The 24,708-nt window shown below is 32.9% G+C and overlaps 2 protein-coding genes across 14 annotated transcripts in view; both read left to right on the forward strand.

The window, feature by feature from the left end:
* The window catches only part of LOC128167945 (heparan sulfate glucosamine 3-O-sulfotransferase 1-like), a 41,997-nt gene extending 18,292 nt beyond the window's left edge, over positions 1 to 23,705 (forward strand). For all 5 annotated transcript variants that reach the window (XM_052833956.1, XM_052833955.1, XM_052833954.1 and 2 more), the window contains one exon: positions 19,205 to 23,705. In XM_052833956.1, the coding sequence (XP_052689916.1) occupies positions 19,205 to 20,302 (1,098 nt within the window). In that variant the 3' untranslated portion in view covers positions 20,303 to 23,705. The remainder of the gene's footprint in view (positions 1 to 19,204) is intronic.
* LOC128167946 (heparan sulfate glucosamine 3-O-sulfotransferase 5-like) lies at positions 951 to 17,935 on the forward strand. 9 transcript variants are annotated; one of them, XM_052833963.1, is made up of 2 exons: positions 951 to 1,193; positions 16,281 to 17,935. In XM_052833963.1, exon 2 carries the CDS (start codon positions 16,376 to 16,378, stop codon positions 17,360 to 17,362), a length of 987 nt encoding a protein of 328 aa, XP_052689923.1. In that variant the 5' UTR covers positions 951 to 1,193; positions 16,281 to 16,375; the 3' UTR covers positions 17,363 to 17,935. The 9 variants fall into 9 exon arrangements, with proteins under 9 accessions (XP_052689923.1, XP_052689921.1, XP_052689918.1 ...); XM_052833961.1 differs by lacking the exon at positions 951 to 1,193 and adding an exon at positions 4,157 to 4,426; XM_052833958.1 differs by lacking the exon at positions 951 to 1,193 and adding an exon at positions 8,263 to 8,608.
* Positions 23,706 to 24,708: the final 1,003 nt, after the last annotated feature.

A 24,708-nucleotide genomic window follows, 5' to 3' on the forward strand; every position in this document is an offset into this window, starting at 1 on the left:
TATTTTGAACCCCCTCTCCAATGGGAATTAGAAATAGGTAGGGGGTTCAATATATCGCAGCCATAACATTTTGAACCCCCTCTCCAAAAGCAATAAAAAATAGAGGGGGGGGGGGGGGTTCAAAATATCGCGGCCATAAAATATTGAACCCAGGTTCAATATTTTTATGGGGGGGTTCATTATATCGCGGGGTTCAAAATATTATATGACACCGGTATACATATGTATTGACATTGATTTTAAGTTTTTGACTTATGGCTCAATATTACGCTGAAACTCAGACATCAACACTAACTTTATTTAACAGTTCTTTACATGAATATGTATTGGTATATGTTATAATAGGTGTAGTGTATATCAGTATTTTGTTCTCTTAGTTTTTGGTACAATTTACAACAATTTTACACATGCATGATAAATTTTCATCATGTAAAGCAAGATCCAGAATAACTTTTATGAATGCGCAAAAAACTTCATGCAAGAAACACAATAGGAAATGTAATAAATTAATCAATAGATTAAGGAGGCACCTTGATGCTTTAACCACATGCAGTGTTATAAATTAATGTTACCTTGGGGTTCAAACTTAACAGAGAGCTATTCATTATTGAATAATATGATAATTAGATTATTATGTTCTCTGAAATCCAGTTAAAACAGATGTCCCATTAATTTGTAACACATATACATGTACCAATCTTGCAATTTCGATACAATGTTAGAAGATTCTTGTAAATATTAATGTTGACAGTATGGTGACAACATTTTTGAAATGCCAATTTACCACTGAAGAAAAAGTGTTCCACATTTTTAAAAGTTTCTACGATATCAATTCCCATTGCATGATCAAACTAGGCAATAAAATGACACATGAGCCCAAAGCGAGCTTGAGATATCCTAATTTGATACACAAAGGGAGAACGTCCAGAGAGACACATATTTATAAGGCTTACATCACATGGGGTGAAAACTTTCATGCCCTTTCACTTCGTATAAGATCATTCTGAGGTGATGATGGTAGATAGAGGCTTAGTGCATGTGGCTAAAGCTGTAAAAGAAACAAACTAATCAGGGAAATCAGGCTGCTAAGAAAACAGAGAATTGAACACAAAGACATCAGGATCAATGTCCAGTCAATAACGGAGAGGAAGAAGAGGGGAGAAGACAATCTGGATTCATCAGTCTTGATAGGGGTAAGTGTCAAAAGTTGTGGTGTGTGAAATTTCTATGTCAAATAGATTATTCTTTTAAGAATTCAAATAAGTAAATTTTGGTTGGCTTTAATGTATCAAAATTTTTATTTATATAATGTGTTCACTAGATGCAAGCATGATTTCAGGCAAAGGTTGTATCATTTAGGAATTGATTATTATGCTGTTCTTTGAATGCCGGTACATATTTTCATTAGGGTTATTTGATTCCATTCTGTTGCCTGCCAACAATTTTTTACCTACTCTATTTCCCATATTTATGGGAAACAGAGTGAATCAAACACCCTTGGGTAGCAAAGATGGAATCATAGGGGCAAAATAATTTAATTAATATAAAACAAAATATAAGAAAATGAACAGCACATCTCAAATATGAGACAGTTTTAATTTTGGTGAAAATGGTTGTTTAATTATCTAGTTGTGCATTATTTTTCAACATGCAGTAAAAGATAGCATACCAAATAAAGTAGATGGTAGGGTATACAATACATGTAATTGTATGGTAAATTGAATTATAGGTTGACAAAGGAAAAATGCTTTTATGGTTTATAACTGGTTTGCTGACATTTTATCTGTGTATTGGGTGTGATACTGGTCTATGGAGCAATGGAATGGGGATGTACAAAGCATCAGATAACATTTATATTTCATGATCAATGTGATTAATTGATAAGAAAACTACTTGTTATACTGTATGTTGGCGACATATGACTTTTCGATCCTAATTTTGTTTAGCCATTTTTACCATTGGGTTTATCTTTTAGGTATGTTATTTTGGTGAATATTGATTATTAAAATTTTCAGACATATATTCTATTCAAAGGAGTCAGAAAAGGTCACATTCTAAGAGCTAGATCCTTTTTTTCATCCTTCTAGATTTGAATGCATGGCTTCAATGGATGTTATGATTACCAACTCATAATTAGATTAAGAATTCCCACCACATCATGGGAAAATCCAAATGATTAGAAAAATATTTTTTATTAAGTTATGGAGATAGTTATTTCCTCCAGCAAGTATAGATATCCTGTCTGTCAATAACATACAATAGACAGGAAATGATGTAACAATAGCAACCCCAAAAATCCCAAAGCCCATCTCATATGCAGAAAATGCACACAACTTGCATGCATTTTAATAGTTAATGCATAATGTAGCTACAAAAGAATCTTATTTTAAATCTTAGTTGGTCTTGCATTTCGGTAAGGTATTATTTTGATTGTATGGGTTTAATAAGTGGATGGGTATCTACTGTATTACTGTGTTATTATTAATGAGCCAATTATTAAAGGGCGTTTGGGCATTCTGAAAGGGCTTGTCTCATTTAACCATAGTACATGAACTATCTCACTTAATGAAGATTTAGTTGATAGTTACAATATATACTGGTATATGGTTGGGCCTTGCCCAATAAGTGGCCTAAAGTAGATGTTGTAATTCATGCCAGTCAGTGCATTGTGCTTTATGTAGAGCAAAAAGGATATGTGTGTTTTATTGTTAGATTAAATTAAACTCTCAGTATTTGTTGCATACAAGTTAGATCAATCAATTCTAAAAATAAATTGATGTAAATAGATTTCAAATGTAAATAGATTTCAAACTTATGTAACATCAAATTTTGGGCTTCATATTGTCATGACATTATTATTATAATGTTTGATATGTTTAAAAAGTTAATATATCTATACTGGATGGGTGAAACATATACAAAACAGTTAATGAACTTATAATTTATATGGCAACAGTCTGTTTATTTATTCACGAGCATATTGATGTATTTTTGAATTACATTCTGCATCCAAAGTCATATCTAAATTAGTCTATTCATGCCATTAGCTGAAAAAAGTTCCATTGCTGATGTGGACGATATCTTTGAAGTTATGAATTAATTGCTTTCTTTCACGAAACCCATATCATTGATGAAAAATCATATTCCATTGCCTTGAGCCTCTCTTCACTTCAGCGCATTGATCTGTGGGATTTTCCACATCTGACAGAACTGAAGATGAAGAATAAAGACAAAGTGTGTTGTTTGGACTTAGATAGAGATGATAGCTGTGACATTGCGGGGTACTTAGATCACTGTCAACAACACCTGAGCGCTCTCCTCTCTACTTCTACCCATCCAGCATAGCATCTCTCTCTCTCTCTCTCTGATTGGGCAATCTAATCTGGCCCTGCCATCTCTCATGCATGCATTTACTTTCATACTTCCAGGAGATCTGATTTTGTCTGTCAATGCACTTAACTCGGTGTGATGCTGAATTTAATTAGTTTGTAGGAAAACAATTAATTGAAATCATGTTTGATTAAGGATGGATGATACAATGGAATACTTTGGGTGGTAAAAAAAAGAAGGCTTAAATGTCAATTATGTCCTATTGTTTCATTAATGGAAACAGCTAGGTCATATACTAGAAAAGTCTTTCTTCCTACACCCACATATATTTATGTCTATGTGTATTTTGTATCCTGCATCAGTTGCACATGTACTTCATGTCAGTTCATGGTAAAAAATTGTCATTTCCAGTGGGAAGTAAATTGGTACTGGCAATTTATAAATAAGAAATAATAATTCGATGTAACTATCACAGAGTAGTTCTATGTTTATAACATAAATATAATGGTTTTCAAATTACATCGTTGCATGATTGGTAAAAAAAATTTGGATGAGCCATTTGTATAGGAAAGCCCTAAAATTTTCATGATGATTGTGTGGACAAAATGGAGCCATGCAATATTGTCCCGATATACTGTAAATCCATAAATGAAACAGTCTTTAAAATTGACACACACGTGATAAGATAGCTCAGGAAAATTGGCGTTTAATGGGTCATTTTGATCAGTTATCTGTTTAATTGCATCAGGACACCCTTCAAATGATGCTTTGTTTTGATAAACTGTCCATTGTGAGGTTCCGAGTTTGACATAGCCATTGCTGAGATGTTGGGTGGTTTTATCAAGCAGATTGAGTCTCTCCATTAGTTATATTTAGAACAAAGAAACCGATGATTATTTTATCTCTGCGTTATAACCTCTGCTTGTATCGTAAGGCCCGAGCAGTGAAAACACTTTCTTCCTCGATAAGAATTTTTTTTCTAGGAAGTTGGAGGTTTGTTTTTTGTCAGACTGTGACAGTTTAATACAAATATTTAGGTTTTCTGGTATTCGAAAAATTGATAGATACAGTGGAAGGAGAAAGGGCCCTGGAAAAGGTTTGTGTTGTTTTATTATGTTTTTTCTCTTCAAAATTCTGTTAATTCTGAATGTAAGAAATGTGTATGTCATTAGACAATCAGTGATATACCTATTTACAAATTATGAAAACTACTAATGATCTTATTTTTAAGCGTCAGAAATTTCTTACAATTTTCTTCAAATGATTGATGAGTGCACCTTGGAATTGGAACAAACTCTTTATTGATGATACAAAGACTGTTACAGGATCATTAGACAAAACTTTTCTTTGAAGTGCAAATACTGGATATAATAAGAGATTAAATATGTAATAGGTAGTTTACTGGTATATTCCAGTTATTTGAGGAAATATAAACCAGATGCTATATCATTAAAGCTATTGAAATTCTCCAGGGTTCAGTGATCTTAGCTAGCCAGGACCTTACAAAGCTTTTGACATTAAATATTTATCTACTGTTCCCATCAAGGCCTCAGTTGCTTGTTTATAAGAAGGCATCATGTGCCCCTGTTATTTAATTAAAATTGTTATGACCACTAGGTGCCAATTTGATAGCTCTCAAGTGGGACAGGGTTAGTTTGCTTTGGTGTGACCACATGCAGATATTTGACCATCTAGTCCACTCATACCAAGTATCTTTTATCAGATGACATTCAATCTCTAGCTTTTGTCTGCAAAACTCACATTGTGATGTCAATCCTTTGCCAAATAAAGAGCTATATTTCTGATTAAAAGCTTATTTATCGGAGCTATCTGGGCTGTTCCTTTCATCCTTTGATTACACTGTTTATTAGGACTGATAGGTTTGGAGGTATATCTGTCTTTCACTGAAGCTGCACCTGTGACAAGATTTCGCTGACATTTCACTATTCTTCTAGACATTTCCTACACTTAATGATGTAAGCTTACACAATACCCCAGCTTGGCTCTTACATAAGTAGGATGCTGTATCCTGTTATTTACTCCTCATTATATTGTGCTCTTTTTTATTTTGCACAAAAATAAGATGATTAAATCCCCAAGGAATTCAGATGTTATGTTTAAAGCAATCTTCAACACCTGTGGCAATTGATTTTGTGACATTTCATTAAAGATATTAATATTTGTATGAAAAATAACAATTTCATATAATGGCTCAGTGCTATTGCATGCATCTAAAAGATCCTAAATTGTCGAGATTTAATGTAGAATTTAATTTTAACAAATCAAAAGGTGGTGGAATTTGTCCCTTTGCAAGATACATTGGTACAACAGCAACAACTAATGGTATTTTATTGGCAATATCTAATGTTCTAGCTGAAATTCTCTTTGCCCAGTAACACATTTAGAGTGTTCTCATCATGCAATATCAATAAAGAATGGACAATATTAAAATGTTGATTTGAAGTTATATCTTTATTGCCAAGAACTGTACATAATAAACTCCATAATTCTTCATTTGTCTTGACAAAAGTACCACAAATCAGCTAAATTGAATAAGACCATTTAAGGGGGCAGGATTCCATTTAGCAAATTAACAATGATTCGCCACAGGTTATTGAACTAAGAATACACCCCTTTCAGATCCAGCATTATGACACGGTGTAATCTCCGTGATTTTGGCATCCTTTTTCAGCTTTATCTATAGCGTTGATGGTTAATGCCTTCTCAAATTTCCTTGTAAAAAAATCATGATGTATGCAACAATATTTTTTTCTCCTAGATCGATCCATGTGCACAACATTCAAGTGCAGCTTGCGAAATGATTCATTTTTCGCTACTCTGTTTTCCAGAGCTCAGTGCACCTATCAATAGAAACAATCTGAATTTTCAATTAAAAAGCTGCATTTATTAGAAAAAAGGGTTTTGAGGGTTTGTATAGAGTTAGGGGAAGGTTTATAGGGCTCTGGATCATTTGTCGCCAGTTCTATTTACTTGGGTATTTTTCTTACGGTGGCTTTTTATGTCAAGTTTTTGTTTAACTCTCGCTTCGCAAACAAACTCTGAAAAGAGACAAATGGTTGCCGACTGTGCACAATGTAGGCCCATTAAAATCTGCCCACATTTTAATTACAATTTGTTTAATTATCAGAATTTCAAATTGATGGTATCAAGAGATGTATTGTAGAACAGCAGCACTTAATTTCCAATCCTTGATTGCAACAATTCTCGGTGTGAAGAAATGATGTCTTGCAGAAATCTCAGCTAGGTATTATCAAGACAGGCATTTAGCTCTTTGAATTCACATCTTAATGATGTCTTTTGCCTTGTGGCTAATTGCTAAGTGCATGTTTGTTTAGATTGGCATCACTTGCTCAGGACTGACAAATATTTGCGTGCTCTATGGGCATGAATATGTACTTATACTATGACTAAAATTCATTGATTCATAAAGCAGAATTTTTCTGCAATATGTTGTCCAATTTTAGGAAATGGTAATGTGTTTGCATTTTGTTTAATAGGTACTTGTTTGGAAATAAATGACACTCTTATTGACACTCAATCTCTCTGAATAATGAATAAAATGGATTGATGTTCAACTTGCGAATTGCAAGTTATGTACTTCAGTTTTAAAGTCATTCGGGACCCAGAAAGAAAAAAAAGGAGCATATCTGTTAAATCTTGACATGAAACAGAACCCCAAATTGTTGCTAGACGAGAGAGAAGGGTCTGGATCAGTGGGAGGAGCGTTTTTGGTCATCTGATCACTCATATTACCAAACCTGTTGTATTGTGGGTAATTCATACTTTGCAGCAAACAATGATGCCCATCCATGCTATTTTATAGGTCATAAAACTGTGACAGTGTATGATTGCCTGTGTGATGGAGACCACTGATAAATTCTCCATTTTCTTAAACTCATGAAAGATTGAGAGCCCGTAATAACATGGGACGGGGTATTTGGGTGGGATGTAGGATATAGAAAGCAATTGTTCTGGAAAGCCTTAGGTTTTTTCTTATCAGGTGTCTATCTTGCCTCATCAGATCATCATCAATTTTTAGCATGAAAAGGTTTGCTTGTCAATCTTACTTGTTTATGTTTTTTGGTTGTATCTGAGTGAATTCTCATAGTGCAGTATGTGAATTAAATGAGATTCATGAAGTTGATTTTTTATACAAGATAATAGTTATATTTAGATGAAGACCACCCAAGATATGCATGTACATATAAATTTTGATGAGGGTGTCCATTTTAAAAAAGGCTACTGACCAAGTTAAAGTTTATGAACACATACTTTTGAAAGTGAATTGTAGAGACCTACAGACTCATTGGTACTGTTGGGTTATCTTGTATTATCATAATTAAAGATTACCAGCATGTAGATGTTAGATGATGTTCAACATGTGCTGACATCCCTACATGGAGAGATAGGGGCGGTATCAGTATGCCATGGATAATCTTTTGTTTGGAAGTGTTTAAGAAACTGCTTGAAGTGATTGATCAGATCTACAGGTGATAATTCCTGTATATGTACAAACAGCCTGTCTTATCACCTGCTATATCTATGTGTATATCTACCCAGTGTTTCCAAGCCCTCAGTGTCACATTACCTAAGGCCAGGGTCAGTCCGACCCTTGACCAGTCACCATCAACATTTATCACTGTGCCTGCAGGCCAGTTTTCTCGGCTATTATTTGCTTTGATCAAAAAAGTTTTTGTTTCTGAACAAAGAATTTTATGATCACCTCATATCAAGCTATTGGGCCCTGTGATGCATAAAAAAATCATTAAATAAATCTCCTGTAATTTGATTTGAATGTGATACAACACCAGGTTTTATTAACCTGGTCCTTTTCATTGATGTCATTGGTCTCCTTTGATTTTGCACTGAGGTTTTTCTTGACTTTGATCAGAGAAGTGTGTAACGATCCGGGAACACTAGTATACAAAGAAAAACAAAGCAGAAGCATAGTAACACTGGATGCGCAATGAAATCCGGCAATGAAATCCTGGTGACTGGATGGTTCCTCGCATGCTACAGCAGAGGGTGGCGGTAGAAGATTTAAAACACATTAGGGACACACTTTAAGGAGGGTTATCAGGTACTGGTATTCTGAAGACAGAGCAGGTATTTAACAAAGGACTGCTGAGGCACAAAGACACCTATAGTGTTCCATTGTGTGCGGGAGGATATATATTATGTGTCCATGTGCTTGCCATTTATACTGGAGTTCTGTTATGGAGAGGAGGTTATGAATTATGAAGAAATTTTTCTTCAGGTAAATAATAAGCAGTATTTATAATGTTGATTTTTTTTTTCTTATTTCTGATCAATAGTTTGTATTAGGTAGTTCCTTGGATCAGTGTTTTCTCCTTCCTTGGTTCATAACTATAATAACTGAATATCAAAGTGAAACATGAAAAAAGAACCAAACTTTGATATTGTAGTCAAAAATAATTATTTTGTTAGATTGTTCTCTTCAAAGTTAATTTAAATCACAGGAAAAGAAGTAGTTCTTTCATCTTGTATTTTTAATTTGGAATTGAATTGACTTAGAATTCATTAACCTTTCTGATCTGTACTTTTGTTAAAAGCAGATTTGTCAATTTCTAATGAAGGATCGAACATAGACACATTATGTGAGGAAATTAGATTGGCAATTGTCAATACTTTAGTGTCTTCATTGCACACCAGAATCACGACTTACATGCGTTTATTTTACCATAAAAAGTAGAATAATGAATCTTTGGTATGTTACTTTGTTAAGTATAACTTCATAGTATGTTGATTTTGGTAGTGTCATAAACACATTTATGGCTGTGTTTAGAGAGTGAGAGTGGCACAGCTAGTCCACATCGTAATGAGGCTTTGTCAAAAAGCAGTTTGGTTGTGGTTGAGTTGATGAACAAATTGACTCAGCATTTATTTGTGATTGATGTCCAAGAATATTTACATGAATAATTTGAATACTGTAGAAGTACATATTTTATCTTGACAGTGAGTGGATTTACATGAGAGAGTTTTTTACATCACTAAAAACAAATTCTTTTGTCAGCAAATGATTGCTCCCTCTTTTTAAAAAAATGTTTTACTTCATTACCTCTGTCACAAAGTTTAACAGTTTAAAGATTCTTTTTTCTATGAAAATCTAATCTAATAAATCAGCTTCATTTGATTTGTGAAAACACCTTATGTCTTCTGAATACAATTCAGATTGTGTACAGGGTATTCCTAAGGGAACAATATTATGCTAATTTAAGGTTGAAATCTTACCCCATTTCTTATCATTATTAATAACTACAACTGAAGAAAAGGGACTATTGTAGCTTCTTTGGCAGCTAACTTTGCATTTGTCTATCAATTGTTTTAATGTACCAGCTTCAATTATTGTGATTTCTTCTTCGAACAATATTGAAGTCTCTATTCTGAAGTCACTTAAAATTCTCATAGGGGTATAAATCATGTTGACAAGTTATAGAATGGGTTTCTATAATTACCCCAGGTTACATGTAAGATTTCCTTTGCTTTTTGAATATGTTCCTATATTTTCTACACAATGTTCTTTTTTTAGTCTAAAATTGGCATAAACCATCCAGCTTTTTATTTTCGTCAACACCCATGAAGAGCAAGAAATACTTAGTTTGCACACAGAAATAATAAGGGATGTATGATGTTAATTACAGGTAAATAAGGAACTTTCCTAGTAAATGCAATTAAAATGGCATTTTCAAAAATCATGATATGTGGTGTTTTCAATCAACAGTGATAGCTTTATAACCATTGTTTAACATATTTCATTGAGAACTGGTTTCTTTTCAATTAGTTCGTGTAGTATATTCGTTCAAGTTAAATGGCTATTCTTTCAAGTTTTGGCTTCAGCTGTAGCCTACACAGGAGATTTGATGTATATCAAAACATTTCCAACTCTAAACTCCCTAAACACTCTATACACCCTACAAGTTCTTCCCAAGAGGCTGTCCATATCTTGTGGATCTTTTTCTTGTATGGATCCACCTACCAGTGCAATGTACCAGTAGCCTGTTTCAATCCTCTCAGTACATTGATTGTGAGGAGTTGAGTCAGACATTTTATAGTACCACATAGTATGTAATGGTTCTACTTTACAATTGTTGTTGGCTGTCTAATTTAGAGACTTGTAAATATTCAGTTTAATGTAATGCCATTTTCTCTCACAGGACCAATTTATCTCAGAATGTTGTGTGTTTCTTTCTTAAAATACAGCACATGTTGATCATAAAATAAATCCCAGAACATTTATGATTTATAAAAGTAAAAAGCAAATGCGCATCAATGCGATAAGTCTGTAATATAAAACTTAAGAATCTGAATGATCCCCTAATGAAGTCTTGCTTTCATAGAGTCAGGTCTGCTATGTGTTCCTGACATGCAAACTAGCAATGTGTCATTGTAGCTTTACCCTGCATCAACAACAGAGAAATAATGAAGAAAAAACAGTTGATAACCAAGGGGCACTTTTGACAGATCTTGAAGCCATATACAAAGAATTTGAAATCAAACCGAGTGTTGCTTTATGACATTAGAAGCTGGAGGTGAGATATTGAGTGTACAAGGCACATGTGTATCCAATTTGTATATAGTTTGTCAGCAATCAAAACAGTTCAGTATTTGTTCCGTGGGATGGAGAGGAAATGTTCACTTCAGAGTTGTATTACTGTACAGTAGATCTCTCTCATTTGAGGATAAGAATCATTTTCATAATATCTGGTGAGTTTGAATTTTAAAGAATATCTGTTTGAAATCTTGCTAAAGAAGTTCTCTTCCATTAACACAATTATGACTAGGCAGTAATAAGGCAGTTAAAATCAGAAAAATGTTGCAAAGGCCTTCCATATGCCATCACCCCCTTTGTTCATGTGTATGAATCCATGCAAGAACTTTCATCAATTTTGTGGACATCGTGCTGTTGATGTGGCTGTGTTGTACATGTTTTATAAAGCTAAAACTCCCTGAATGCTTTGTTACACATTCGCATTTCATGGATGGTTAGATCCACTAATGGCTGTATTTTTTTATTTCCTAGATGAGGAAAAAGAGATATCGGCCTAGTTTAAAATTGTCTTATCTTTGTTTCTGAAATGAGGAAAAGCCCCTAAGAGTCTTTTTTTTAAAAGTTGATTTATGGTTTATGCCACAAAAAGGGTTGGATTTGAATTTTACAGTCATGGGTCAGCTATTCTATAATATATTTGACTGACTCTGTTACAATGTATACACAGCATTCTTCATTAAGTATGCTTTAATGCTTTGTACTAATGTACCAAATTTTAAAAACATGAGTTGGCAGAAAATAGTACCATTCTCATTTGGCAATTATTCATTGCAAAAATAGTGTAATGGATTTTCTGTGGAGGTTTTGAAAATTGTTCATGATTTCGTTTTTGTTGTTCTTTTTTTTGAGTTAATTGGAACCATCTATTGAAACCTGTTTATCATTACATTCTAATTTATTTGGGTGAAATTTTCACATACAGTCTAATGTTGTAAACATTATAGTTTTCTTGTAAATTGTTTAGCAGAATGAAAAACAGCCTCAGTTGACTTTCTCACGGGTTTGACTTGAGAAAATTATTTGGGATATTTAAAAGTGAAGTGATTGAATAATGCTATGATTTAAAGGCAAACTTTACAATATAATGAGGAAATGATTTTTCAAAAGTGTCAAAATATTTTTTTTTTTAAATGCTACAAAAGAGATTTGGTTTGATTTTGTGTCAAATTAGTGTTTATTGATGTTGTAGAAGAAGCCTCTTTGGTTTCTTATCTTTACGCCAGAAAAGCTATGCAACAATATGTTTTCTTGCAGTCAGATTGACTGAAGGTGCATAAAGGGGAAGGGAATAGTGTAAAGGTTTATCAAACTCTTATCACTAGATGCGAATGTGGAGATGCAGCTCTGCTGGGGAAAATCTCAAGAACGTGATCCTGGATGTGTTTATTTTACATCTTTTTATCAACCCTATTTCAGCAGTTGTTGAAAAACATGAAACAGAGATGTCTAGATTGAACCAGAAAACTCCTGCTATTTTGTGAGGAATTACAGTCTTTCAGTTCTTGATGACCAGTAAGTAAAATGGGGCTGGTTGAGTCAAACTTGATTTAACGGACAGGGCTAATGTGATCTGAATTGTCTGATGATGTTCAGTTTAACTATTCTCTTGAGATTTAAATGATTTCATCAGTTGTTACTTAATTGTCTGTCAGTATTCTATTTACAATCCAAATGTGTTTCATCTCAGGAAGTTATATTGATATGACAAATATGTTTGGCCTAGTTGGTTGTACTGTAAACTAAGAATATTCCAGAACATGATGGTACAATGTGTTGCCTTTTATTACCGTAGTTAGGAACCTCATATAAGATAAACTGTGCTAAAGAAACATTTATACACCGGTGAAATTTTTTTCCTTTCTTTTTGTAAATGTAAGCGTCTATTTTTTTAAGTTCTTCAATTTGTTTGCAAAAAAGCAGAACTTAAAGGAAACACCGATACCAACTATTTATTCATTTATTTAGAATTTTAGTATGACTTGAAAATTTAGTAACTGCTGAATTATACAAGTATAATTATTGATAGTACATGTACTTTTAATTGTACTTTGCATTTTTGGGCAAAGCTTAATTCTCTTGCATTGCAGAGTAGAGATGGAGCGTCTTAAAATATCTAAGGTAAAACTTTAATAATGGATATCTTGCAATCACATGCTCAAGATTAAACATATCTGATGTATGTATATTTAGAGACCGATAAGTGCCAGTGATGCAGAATTTAGTTTTGCATTAGCTGTTTCTTCTATCTTTTTCATGGGAAATATGTCTTAGAATATTCAGGGTCTGTGTACATGGCTGCATGATGACTCAATTAAGAAGTCATTTCAAATGCAGTTTGGCCTCCAGCTGACAGCATGCACATTATGATATTCATTGATTGCTCTTATGGGGTTTTGTCTGGAAAATAAGCTACAAAAAATTTACTGTTTCCTAGATTTAAAACTTATTGGATTGACTTGACATACACATATCCTCTTTCACATATTAAGCTTTATCAGTTTGTAAGGCGGACACCAAGTTCAAGAAAAGTTTGCTGTAATTGAATTTTAGCATTGTTCGATTATGTTATTAGCTAGGGGTATAGAAAAGAAATTGTTTTGACAGGAATTTTCTACTCTCTTGTGACACACACTGTCCACATTTGATCAAATTTTCTTTATTATTGGAACACATGTATTAGGTTATATTGATAAGGTAATAGTTTGCCTCATTGTTTCTGAGTTTTTTAAATAGTCTCAGTATTTATATAGTTCTAGATTGTGGTAGATGCTCTCTTGGTTTCTCATAAAGATTTTCAATAGTTTTCTTCTCAGTCTCATCGAAAATTAATTCTAAATGCAGAGTATAATTCAACTGTTCCTACATTGCAACAATGATGGCAATTTGGTGCATTTTCCTTATATTTTCATGAGATAGCCGATGGCCATTGTTCTCTCGTCAGCATCACAAAAACTAGCATGACTCATAGGGTCCAAGTTGTATTAACATAGAAATAGATTTCTTACAAATGGTTTTCAGTGTCTTTTTATAAATCGACAAAAGAAATGGCATCAGTTAATTGGAAACTGCATGTAATTATTCATGGAAGCCCAATGAGCTTCAAACTCATTTAAATCTGAAAAAAGTCATCAGTGATCAGCTGTATTGGAAATGGCTTTCATTTATGGTCAGTGTAAGACTAAGTACAGTCTAATCAATTGAAGTAGGTAAGTAAATACAGATAACTGATGGGTGACAAATTGATCTCTGGTGATGAAGGCCAGATGGAAGTAAAAACAGCATACAAAGTTCTATTGATTTCAGAGGTTTAAAAAAGATGAGTTTTTGTTTCAGTAACAACTCAAAGTAAATCACCCTTTGGCATGAAAAACTCTATTAGATTGACCTCTTGACTTTCATCGTCACTCACCCATATCTGGTGATTCACAGAAAGAGAGTGCCGTCTTTGGATAGGATAAGGTTTTGTGTGAGGATTCAGTGACAATTTCACCATAAGAACTGGTATCAGTTCAAATTGTTTTTTCATGTTTCCAGTCCTAGCGGGGGATGCCTTTTGCATGTATTTCCTGCCAGGGGATTTAGGGACAAATTAAGAAAGTGACAAATGCTTCAATGGCAAATGATATTCATTATATAGGAAAATTAGGATATAGTCTGGTTTGAAAATTACATTACACAAAGGACAAAACGCTAATGTTCATTTATTGGATATTTTATTATGAAGCGAGTTCTAAATGGAGTGTAGTGTTTAGACCTTTTGGAGCTGACTTTTTGATTGGATGCGTGCTAATTGCAGGGCAGACAGTTATTTTGTGATAAGGTTGACATGATGTATTGTGATTTTGTGCTGGACCAAGTTCTATCAGCTCTCAATAAAGTCATTTACAACAAACCAATCAGTAGGGCAGATGATATCTATTGCTTTACTGGATGCAGGTAAAATCAAATAGCTTGGTCCTCTACTTTTTTCATGATTTAATGAAACATTTGCAAGTCAATTTTGTGCCCTCCTGCTATCTAGATAAGAAGACTTCAAATTTTGTAGTCTTTAATTATTCTGTGTTAATTAAGTTGAAAGAAAATTTATTTAAACTTCTTATCATTTAGATTAAATAACATGCATTTTAAAACTTTATCTTGAAATCTTTCAATCTGGGATAGATTACAGATACAATTGTATTTAAAGGGTACTGCAATTACATGTATGTTAGTTTATTTCTATTCAGATAAACCTATATCTTGAACTGATATTAAGAAAGATGTGCTATTGTTTCCAAGTGAATAATCTAAATATCTGGTTCGAGTTGCACTCTGGTCATTATTAGCAATAAAATTGCCTTTGACCAGTGACGGATATTGAAATACCAATTACAAACAATCAATATGTACGGAGAGGTTTTAAGTCAGAATGGGTATCGGAGAAAGAGATGTGGCTTGTGCACTAAAAGGACTGCTTAAAATTCATAAGCAAATATTAAGTGACTAAAACATTTTGTGTAACAATAGGATTTACTTTGGACGGGCACAGATCAGGGGAGTTTTAATCGGACCCAGGTGAGACGGTGGGTGCTAGCAAGTCCTATTCAAGGGATTTACCCAGCGCTTAATAATAAAATTGTTTTATCGCTGGACAACGTTCACACCTGGACGCTAGGATGAAGTACTTTCTTTTCTGTTTTGTCACGTCCTTCATGTCAGTAAAGAAACTTTGCCATCAAGAGACGAGGGGATTTATTTTTTATCCGTTGTGATGTCAGTTTGAAGAGTTGTATAATCTGGGACTTCCAGAGGTTACACGTATTATGTGGACCTTTGGAGGTACATTATGTGGACTAAGTTGTAAATTTTACAATAATTTTGTTTTAAATGGAAGAGCTTAAGTAGCTTCTTAGCTATTCCTAAGAAACCACAATCAATTTAGAGCTGCATTTATGGCTAGGATTTTAAAAAAGTGCTGATTTGTTTATAAATGATAGAGGGAGATATAAGAATATGCTGTATTTTTGCTAGTGGTTTATACTGTCCCAGAGGTAAATTTTACATACATGTAAAAGACGTTTGTTGAAATTGCATGCTTATGAAATTTAAGATTCAAATTTAAGGTAAAACTTTCCTTGATTTATATTGTTGCTAGAATAAGACCGCACCTTTTTCCAGGGAAATGTAAATACCTATTTAATCAAATCTAAATTTAAATCAGTTTTACTAGCAATGGTTGTTTGCTCTTGATCAGGTACCATATTCCTTATTGGAAGGAAGGGTGGCATTTTTATGACCAAAAGATAGACACCAAGACCTCTATTACTAGACGTGGTTTGATAAGCATAACCAAACTAATAAAGTTAATTGTATTTTTCAGATGAAACTTCCGGAAGTGAAAGTACAAAATTGGATGACTCCAGCTATAAATATGAATGTGCTTTCCCCATAGTGTAGCCTTACAAGCAGTAAACAATGAAGACCAAAGGGAAGCAAGTTTTGTCCATTGCTGTTATACTCTTTGTGACAGTCTGTCTGACATACTATTCCAATTTGGCTGTTTGGAATGGGATTTCCATGAATGATTTGGACAAAGAGTCATTAACAGTGGGAAGTGTTCGCAAACTTCTAGAAGAGGAGGAATTGGTTACAGAAAGAGCCAACTCCAATGGCCAACAGAAAAGACTTCCGCAGTGCGTGATTATTGGAGCTCGGAAATGTGGTACCAGGGCATTATTGGAGTTTCTTGGTCTTCATCCATTGATTCAACCAGCGGATCAAGAGGTGCATTTCTTCGATGATGACAGAAACTACAATCGTGGTTACGAGTGGTACAAGGAACACATGCCCTACTCCTATCCAAAGCAAATAACTCTTGAAAAAAGTCCAAGGTATTTCATCACAGAAAAAGCACCGGAGAGAATACATCAGATGAATAGCTCCATTAAGTTAATTGTGTTACTCCGAAATCCTACTACAAGGGTCATTTCAGACTACACGCAGGTATATTATAACAAAATTGCCAAAGGAAAAGACGTGGACAAATTCGAGGATCTGGTGATTGACAAGAAAACCAATCAGATTAATACCGGTTACAGGGCAGTTCAAATCAGCATTTACTACAATCATCTATTAAGATGGTTCAAGTTCTTCAAACGAGAACAGGTTCATGTTGTGGATGGTGATAAACTCATTACGAACCCTCTGAGTGAGATTAACAAAGTGGAGCAATTCCTCGGGCTTCAGTCAAGAGTGACAGAAAATAACATTTACTTCAATACAACTAGGGGCTTTTACTGCATGAGAACACCAAAGACAAATCAAAAGTGTTTAGGGTTGACAAAGGGTCGCAAACATCCCCATATAGAATCTAGCATTCTACAAAAGCTGAATGAGTTTTTTCGACCATATAATAAAAAGCTGTTTTCTCTGATAAACCAAACATTTGACTGGGATGATTGAGAATGAGTCATGGTCGTATTAGCTAGAGCGTACAACAATGTCAAATCCATAGTGCTATAATTACGAGTTGGAAATACATTTCTAGTATCTATTTATTCAAACTAATGAAGTATACATTTATTTTAGAGACGGTTTTACTTTTTGAAATCAAAGAAAAATTTAACTTTGTCGAGCTGAGCTTAAAAGGATGACCCTCATTTATTCATTATTTAAACAGCATCAGATGGCAGAATCAGAAATAATAATTGTGTACACTTGATTGTAAAATCAATCTGCCCCCTCAGTGCATTATGGGACAGGTAACCCATACCATTTACTATTGCATTCTGTGAATGTTGACGCATTGTGCCTGTTGTGCATTTGATGTGACTGATTATTTCATTATAGTGTTCATGTACTTCATGGCGAGCCTGAACATTTGAACAATTTGACAAAGTCAACATTGATGTCTCCTACCAATCTAGTCACTTCACATTTATATTTGTTCTATTATGCATTCAGATTTGTTTTGTATGATTTTGTATTGTACTATTGTTATAATGTTATTTTAATCTATTAAAAATATGAATGTGTTTTGAACTTTTGAATATCTTTGTATTGAGTTTACGACAACTCATTGAAAGCAACCTGTCAAAACATTTCAAAGACAGGAGAAGTAATCATCATAAAAACTCATAGAATGGAAACTCATAGATACATGTACAACAATTTATTGACATCCATTGACACTCATCAGGCTGATAAATTTATTCTGAATGACATGGTAATAATCTTATACACAAGGATTCCACATGCTTTTAAGTGAAAAAAACCCCACAAAAACGAAAAACCCAAGAAACATCCCTGTGCGTTTCAATAGGATACTTTTAAATGTTTAAAAAAATGTTGAGGAGCACAAATACTTGGAGATTTTATTTCAGAGTCAGAATAGAGATAGATATATCATACATACAGGCATACCCTGAATACCTCAAATTACATTACATGTTTACTAAAGGATATGTGCCACTCTGAACTTATGAAAAAAAAAAAAAAAACTTTATCAAAAGATTGTGCAAAGGGAGATAATTCAGAAGATATTCCTTGCATTTTCATGTACACTGTAATAACCGTCGGAACTCTCAGGTTTTCTATCCCTTACATTGCTTGTGTACAGATGGAAAATCTATGGATTCAAACATTGGTTTATAATTAGTCTTTTTAAAATAATGATACCTTTAGTATTTTTAAAAAAGAATTTTTTAATTTAATTATTCTTTGAAAAGGTATATATATACCAAAATGCATTTTGGTATACATATACCTTTTCAGAGATATGGCCTTTTCAACAGTGTACAAAATATAAAATAATTAACAATATTTAAGATAAGATTTCATAAAAGTTGACATCAATCTCTGCCAGTCTCTGGTATATTATGTTTTAAAGGGTAATCAGATTGCAACAGTAGAAAGTTCTGGTCCTTGTAAAGAGCTCTTGGGGCCACACCAATTTAATTTCTTGCTTGTCACACCCGCATGCTCATATTTACAAACTATATACAAGTAATGCTATTTTAAATTTCCTGCATCCAGTAAATTCTGTTCTATTTCCACTCTATTTTTTGTAGTTCAAATTGTTTTAATTTATAAAACAGTAAGAAAACAATACTTTTATTACAGTATATTTAATTGATCCTCTGCTCATACTTTTTTCATCAGATGTCCAATGACCAAGAAGTTAAATTGGTGTGACCAAAGACTTAAAAAATTGTTAATATTTATCTACATTATATGTGTCTTTATTTAATGAATATTATCAAAAAGATTTGACAACAATAATTAAAATTCCACTTTACTTTTCAGAGCATGGTCCATAATAAAATAAAATATACTGCTGTTCCCGTAGAAGCAGAAAATGCGAGTTCCAAGAAGACATTTTGTGCTTACCTTGCCTCACATCTCACCAAGAAAAATATTTCTGCATTTGTTTGCATTTTGATCTTGTCCACAGCATTTGTTTTAGTAGCATGTATTGGGGGAAATTTTCAATCCAAAGTTTGCACCAACAACAAATCAATGCAGTTTACACCAAAACCACAGAACAGACTTCATTATCCAAAGAACTTGAAAATAGCTCATTCAAAACGAAGGCTTCCACACTGCATCATTATAGGTGTCCGTAAAGGTGGAACCAGAGCCTTGCTTCAATTCCTCAAAATTCACCCTGATGTTCAGGTTTCTCCAGATGAAATCCATTTCTTTGACAACAATGAAAATTATAGCAAAGGTGTGGAATGGTATCGGAGAAGGATGCCCCAGTCTTTTGAAGAGCAGATCACCATAGAAAAATCACCAAACTACTTTGTGGATTGGAACACACCCAGTCGAGTCAAACTGATGAACTCTTCCATCAAACTTTTGCTGATTGTGAAGGATCCATTTTATCGTGCTGTATCCGACTATGCCCAGATCAAGGAGAATCGCATTGATAAAAATATGGAAATGGAAGAATTTGAGGATTTAGCTATTGACTCTATGACTGGAAATGTGAGGATTAATTACAAAGCCATTAATCGTTCCCTGTATTACATTCACACCAAAAGGTGGCTGAAATACTTCCCTTTGGAACAGATTCATATTGTGGATGGAGACAATTTAGTGTTGCATCCATTTGAAGAATTAGAGAAAGTGGAGACTTTTCTAGGACTGCGTCACTACATTCAAGAGGACCATTTTGTTTTTGACAGAAAGAAAGGATTTTATTGTATCAATAGAGAAAATGGTGCCCACAAATGCTTAAACAGGACTAAAGGTAGACCTCATCCAAAGATTGACCCAGATGTTGTCGATCAACTGAATGAGTTCTTTGAACCTTACAATCAAAAGTTCTTCAAGTTGGTCAACAAAACCTTCCAGTGGCCTAAAGCAGTGGGAAAGAGATCTATTAAAAAAAAGAATTAAGGAGTTTATAATAGCATTCCTGTGAGCAATCACAATATTTCATAGAATTTAGTTAATTTAACTTGCATTTATTATAGTGATTAACAAGTGTACCCATGCAATAAGATTTAGTCATAAGAAAATCCTGCAAAAATATCAATTTATTATCCCTTTTAATAAATAATCTTTATAATCATCCACATATTAGTACATGTAGGAATTTATATTATATGAGAGATACTGAAAGAGAAAACGTCATTAATACAGCAAATTCCTCATATCTGAGTTTGTAATAAGTGAATTTTAATGTACATTGCATCAGTTCTGTAGAAAAAGAAACTCAACAAGAAGTAATTAATGTTTTGCAATTTACCTTGCAGTATTGTTTTCTTAATTTTCGTTATGAAAGGTTGTGAAAATGTTTATCCTTGAACTGAACATAAGTACCTATATGATTAATTATTTATCATATATCTGGACATTTTCTTGGAATTAACTCTTGAAATTCTAAAGAAGTCAAATTGAATTTGCTGTTGTTCAACTGAGTGGCTGTAATTCTATACTGTATAAGTGGTTGTTTTTTTTCCTTCTTTTTTATTTTTTGCTCAGATGATAACAAAACTGCATGAATTTTTCTTTTTATTTATTCACACATTTGCAAATTTACAGTTCATCACATGTTCAATAAACTATTTATATTTTTTTTCTGAATGCATTAATGTGTACATACAGACTTTTAAATTTTAGAACAGTCCATGGCCTGTAATTGTCAAGGTTAGTGAGGAAAGGGTTCCGAGGAGGATTTCCTGCTATATTTGTTTTGAAAGTACATTTATAATGTTTCCTGTGTGTGAAGTGCTAGAATCTTTAGTGTGATGCAGTAGTATTTAACACATGTTAATTAGGCAGCAGAAAAGATATTGGTTCTTTGGATTACCCCATCAGTTAAGAACAGTAGACACTTTGTAAACAATAAAGTGGTTGCTGGCACTATAAGAAGAGAGAATCTAACAATAGTACCATACATGTGCTTTAATTGAATATCTGTACAATATTGGAGGATATTAACCAGTTTTTACTATATATCCTTCTTCTACTTTACAGAATAATGTATCATTGAGTTCTTATATTAAGAACCATGCATTGTGATTTCTACTTGCCAAGATATATAAACAATTCTGCTTGTTGTCTTTATAAGCAACTGTACACATTGCTTTGAATTTGATTCCTTTCATAATGAAAGATTAAGAATTTTACACATACACTTTAATGAAATATTTAATTTTGTTCATTAAATTTGATGACCAGTTTTTTAAAACTATATTAAAAAATGCATGCAGTCTTGGAAACCTTTTCATTTAATGTACTAGTATTTTTAGAGTATTTCATGAACACATTTTGTAATGCTGGGATGCCTAATGTAATCTGAAAACTCCATGCATCTCTTCCAGTTTTTATATACATGTACATTCATTTTATATCATTACACAAAATTGAGATACATTTGTTGATATTTATATTTTATGGTATTTTGCTCATAATGGAGAATGTTAATCAGTCTCTGGTTGTACATTGTGTCAAGTGAAGGCTGTTGTGTTTACATTTTGTTTGTAAACTATAGCCACACCTGTTGTGCTTTGTTTTTGATAAAAGGCCTACAATGTAAGTTGTTTTTATCTTAAATGAACCGTACTGTAAACACATTCTATTCATTATCTATGATTTTTGGTAGAAATTGATTTTTCAAAAAGTTAGCATGTATTTTAATGAGCATATTTGTGAAAGAACCTATATAAATACATGCATGCATGTCATTTAGCGATGTACTCTATTTAGCGACAGCTGCTTTATGCCAAAAACGCTAAATAGAATACACAGCCAAATATAATTCCTATTTAGTAGTTTGACAAGTAGTCACTTTTAATATTTTTATAAATCTTCTGAGCATATTGTACATTTTTTGCAAAATACATTTGTTTGCTGGTTTATATTCTGTTTAAATCTTTTAAGAGAGAAAAAAAATTGTAATTTCCCTTCCAATTAACATAAATTATGAACATTGAGTAGAGAGAAGGCAAACAGACATTTTTATAGGCGACTTTCTGCCATAACATAGAGAAACATAACAAACATATTACAAAATTGTCATACAGACATTATGTCGCTTGTCCATTATTCAGGTAAATCAATCAGGTAATATATACATGTATTAACAATGATTTATTTAGGTTGAGACATTTTGTTTTACAGGAACACATTTGTACAATTTGTTTTGTTGGACACTTTTACTTTATATTTGTACTTGCGGTATACATGTATATAGACTTATTTTGCATTATTACTTTAAATTTATTTTATCCTAAGATCATATTTTGGTTATGAAGGCAAGTTTCTTCACTGACATAGCTAATGAAAACACTCGGTGAGCAAGATCAGCTGGTGAGAGCAGAAATGTGCAGGGAATGAAAAGTTTAGCTACATTTTTGATGGTTTGAAAAACATTTTTACAAATAAATATAAGCTCATGTTTGAGTATTAGATCTAGAATGAAGTATATGCAGTGTAAGACCACTGTTTTTTTACGGTTGGAAATTTCTTGGTCCACTCCAAAAAATGTAAAACCCATTGGAACGTTTAACAGCATTATGACTTACTCCAACAGTAGTAATATATTCCATTTGTAATATTATTGTCCAATAATATCTGCAACTGTCAAGGTTCTTAAGTCCACTAGATAACTGCAATAATAAAGCCCATTTTTTTTCATGTCAGATAGTTAAATACGGTAATTAGAGATGACTACATTATTGCTGCTAGACAGTCTTATAGCCATGGCAACTTGGACTCTGGGACCCCTGACAATGAGAATTGTTGTGAAAAACTTCGGAGTCTTTGGCAACCAGTGTTATATAAGCTGGTTTAATTAGAATATATTTTATTCCTGCGGTTTAGATAGCCTTATTTAACATGAAGTTGAAGAGAAATCCTTGGAATTTATCAATAAGGAGACTCATGAATAATACAGTAAAACACGGTTATAACGAATCGTCAGGGACGGGTGATTTTGCTTCGTTAAAAGCGTAATTCGTTATATCCATCAAGTTAACAACATGTAATATAGTCAACGGGAATGAAAATCACTTCGCTGTAAGCGTCAATTCTTTAAAAGCGTGTTTGCTACAACCGTGTTTTACTGTATTCAGTAGAAATGTCATGATAATGTTTATATATGAATATACATGTATATTAATATTATGCTAATCATACTAGGCAATTTTTTATTGTTGAATTGTACAAGAATTTACAGAAGGCCCGTTTTAGGGATCCTCAATTTCAGTGCAAAACTTTAAAAAAAACGGGTTTGTTTGTTGAACTGTTAAGTGTATACTATGTGTACTACCAATAAAGTCATATTTATTGATAATAGTGTAACTTTATTTTTTCCTAAAAAGAAAAGAAAAGCTGCAATTTTTTCACAAGGAAAAGTCATGTTTCTATGAAAATGTCTTCACATACTTAAGGAGTAATTGAAAAACTAGTAATTATACCGGGTACCCCTCTTAAACCACTGCACAGAATTTTAAAAAACTTTGTAGGTGTTGAGGACACTGTGTAGATGTGCATTTTATCAGGAAATTCCGATTCTATTATTCATCTGGGAATTTTTTTCATTTTAAACATATATTGAATATACTTGTAATAATGCATTTAAAGAAAGGCACCTTGTTCCTGACCTGAGCTAATACAAAATATGTTTGATATGTTTATGGTCATAGGGAAGGTCAAGGTCAGACAATTATTACAAGGTTTTTAATTAAAATTACTTTCAGTACTATAAGTTAATTATCATACTGTAAACCAACTTTTATTTTCATCTGAGAAAATTTTGCTTTGCTATCACAAATATTTCTCGCCGTGAACCAGCTAGTCATTGTTGTATGGTTGTTATAACACTGGTCTGGATAACGCTTTCATGGTCGCAAACATTAGTTGTCATGAACCAGTTTATCAAAAGTTGATCACGAAATAAAGTCTCCGCAAATAAAAGTAAATTTTGATGCATTTACAGTAAAACTTAGCTATAGCAAAGTCTTAGGGACCAATAGATTTACTACATCATATTGAATCCTTTATATCTGTATTACAAATTTGCAATAATAACTATAGGAAATTCACTATATACATGTTTTCTTTCACCATACTACATTTTTTGCTACAGAAGGGTTAGAATCAGAGTTGGGGTCAATTACTTTGAAAAGTAATTAATTACTTTCAAATACATTGACAATTTTATCAATTACTTGCAATTACAATTTCATTGATCTTTTTAAATGTAATTAATTACTCTCAATTACTTTGATAAATGTAATTAATTACATTTCAAATACTTTATTTTTTTAAATCTTGAGAACATATAATACATATAT

This window comes from Crassostrea angulata, chromosome 10 (genome assembly GCF_025612915.1).
Source record: "Crassostrea angulata isolate pt1a10 chromosome 10, ASM2561291v2, whole genome shotgun sequence".
Taxonomy (NCBI): domain Eukaryota; kingdom Metazoa; phylum Mollusca; class Bivalvia; order Ostreida; family Ostreidae; genus Magallana; species Magallana angulata.

Coding starts and splice junctions, on each gene's coding strand:
- LOC128167946 (XM_052833963.1), top strand. CDS start 16,376: ATGAAGACCAAAGGGAAGCAAGTTTTGTCCATTGCTGTTATACTCTTT.